Source organism: Sinocyclocheilus anshuiensis, unplaced genomic scaffold, assembly GCF_001515605.1.
Source record: "Sinocyclocheilus anshuiensis isolate Anshui unplaced genomic scaffold, SAMN03320099.WGS_v1.1 scaffold444, whole genome shotgun sequence".
Classification (NCBI taxonomy): domain Eukaryota; kingdom Metazoa; phylum Chordata; class Actinopteri; order Cypriniformes; family Cyprinidae; genus Sinocyclocheilus; species Sinocyclocheilus anshuiensis.
In genome coordinates this window covers 501,426-504,111 of record NW_015555739.1, presented here as the reverse complement: position 1 = coordinate 504,111, position 2,686 = coordinate 501,426, and the positions used below count along the sequence as shown (strand labels likewise).

The 2,686-nt window shown below is 37.7% G+C and overlaps 1 protein-coding gene across 1 annotated transcript in view; it reads left to right on the top strand.

Annotated features, from left to right (window-relative positions):
* LOC107673161 (probable ATP-dependent RNA helicase DDX58) overlaps positions 1-2,686 on the top strand; it is an 8,875-nt gene that overhangs the window by 1,629 nt on the left and 4,560 nt on the right. Inside the window, exons 5-9 of the mRNA XM_016466658.1 lie at positions 145-267; positions 2,050-2,060; positions 2,141-2,303; positions 2,387-2,488; positions 2,570-2,686. The exon at positions 2,570-2,686 is cut by the window's right edge and continues 41 nt beyond it. Of these exons, the coding sequence (XP_016322144.1) occupies positions 145-267; positions 2,050-2,060; positions 2,141-2,303; positions 2,387-2,488; positions 2,570-2,686 (516 nt within the window). The remainder of the gene's footprint in view (positions 1-144; positions 268-2,049; positions 2,061-2,140; positions 2,304-2,386; positions 2,489-2,569) is intronic.

Below are 2,686 nucleotides of genomic sequence, written 5' to 3'. Positions count from 1 at the left end.
ATCTATCTATCTATCTATCTGTCTGTCTGTCTGTCTGTCTATCCGTCTATCCGTCCATCCATCTATCAGTCTGTCTGGTGTAATCCTCACATGTTTTAGTACTGATGGGATGATGAGTTCATTCTGTCTGTCTCTGTCCTGCAGATGGAGGAGGAAAGGCTGTGAAGGCCAGTGAATGGGACGGAGAGCTGGAGGCCATGATGACGACCGTGTGTTTCAAGTTCAGAGAGGAGACTGAAGACATGCTGATTAGCAGCAACAACACGAGCGAGAGCACACACACACACACAGACACACACACACAGACGCACACACACACAGACGCACACACACACAGACGCACACACACACAGACGCACACACACACAGACGCACACACACACAGACGCACACACACACAGACGCACACACACACAGACGCACACACACACAGACGCACACACACACAGACGCACACACACACAGACGCACACACACACAGACGCACACACACACAGACGCACACACACACAGACGCACACACACACAGACGCACACACACACAGACGCACACACACACAGACGCACACACACACAGACGCACACACACACAGACATACAGACACAGACACACACACACACACACACACACACACAGACACACACACTCACACGCACACACACGCACACACGCACAGGCATACAGACACAGACACACACACACAGACACACACACATACACACACACACACACACACACAGACATACAGACACAGACACACACACACACACTCACTCACTCACTCACACACACAGACACACACACTCACTCACTGACACACACAGACACACAGACACACACTCACTCACTCACTCACTCACACACACAGACACACACACTCACTCACTGACACACACAGACACACACACACACACACAGACATAAAAAAATAGAGCATGTATACAAGTATGTAATTTTTTTAAGCTAGGTATAATTAAACATGCAGGATTCTATTCACTTGTTTTTTAGAACTTACACATGCATTTACACTGCACTACAATTTGCTTAAATAATTAATTAATTTTCTAAATATAAAAAATTGGAATATAGAAATATAAAATCATTGAAAAAAATAGAATGATACTTTTTAATATGAATCTTCAATAGCCAGTAGGTGGCGGCAAGTCATTTTTTCATTTATTATTATTTATATAAGTGAGTTGCTGAGTCTTTTATTCAATCGATTCTTTCAAAACGACTGATTCATTCAAGAACTAAGTAATTTTATTTTTATAAATTGGATCAGTTAAAAATGCAAGTTCTTTCAGTAAGGAAACAACGCTGTGTGTTGCTGCTGAGATGCACAACATGGCTTTTTTCTTTAACGAAATAGAGCAAAAAAAGACAATATTGTCTTTACAATTTAAGCCACTTAATATTAACATCTTGTTTATTAAATTGTTTATTATTATTTATCCTATATAGGGTCATAGAGATGCAGTAAACAACACCCTGTATAGATTCTAATTTTTAAAATTAATTATTGTATTTTATTATTTTGTTTTATTTCATATTTTATTTTATTTATTTATTTTTTATTATTTATTTATTTATATTTTATTATTTTATCATATATTTTTATTTGTTTAAAAAATATTTTATTTTATTTAAAATATATTTTATTTTATTTAAAATATTTTATTTTCCAGTCTATAGTCTTATCCAATCCTATGTTCTATTTTTTTATTTTTATTGTACTTTTTTATTTTATTTTGTTTTATTTTACCACGCAGCCTATTGTTTTATCCAATCCTGTTTTGTTCTATTATTTTATTTTTTATTTATTTTTTTTTTTTTTAGCACCCAGTCTATTGTCTTATCCAGTCCTGTTTTGTTCTTTTTTTAAATTATTTTACTTTCTATTTTATTTCATTTATTTATTGTATTTTATTTTGTTATAACAACCCTCTATTGTCTTTTCCAATCCTGTTTTGTTCTTTGTTCTTTGTTTTTTAAATGAATTATTTTATTGTACCTCTTCCAACTTCTGAACTGCTTGTCCTATGTAGAGTCCTTCATAGTCTTTTCTATTATATTCAGTTGTACTCTGGTCTTTTCTATTATCATGTCCTGATTGGTTTATAATCCGGCCTGTCTCAGATTGTGGGCCTGACGGCGTCAGTCAGCATCAGTTCGTTCAAGAGCAGGCTGGATGCGGAGAACAACATCTTACAGCTCTGTGCCAATCTGGACACCAGGGTCATCACCACAGTTACTGAACACAAGGATGAGCTCAAGTCATACGTGCACATGCCTGAGAAAGGTCAGCGCTTGCAATATACAATATACACACATACGACATTACCTATCACACATGATTATTAATGCCATATGTGCGTGTGACAGCTTTTTTCGAGGTTAAACAGTGCACGAGTCACCCCTTCATCAGAATAATCAAAAACATCATGAGTAACATCGAGCAGCTGGCGCAGAAGACCTACAACATCGGTGCGCAGTCCTCACCTGCACACGCATGCTGTACAAACACTGACACACACATTAACACACATGTGTCTCTGTGTGTCTCAGAGAGCCTGCTGAACATCCAGAGCCGCGAGTATGGCTCGCAGAAATATGAGCAGTGGCTCATTTCTGTTCAGAAGAGCTGGAGAGTCTTACAGATGAAGAACACAGACGAGGAGAGAC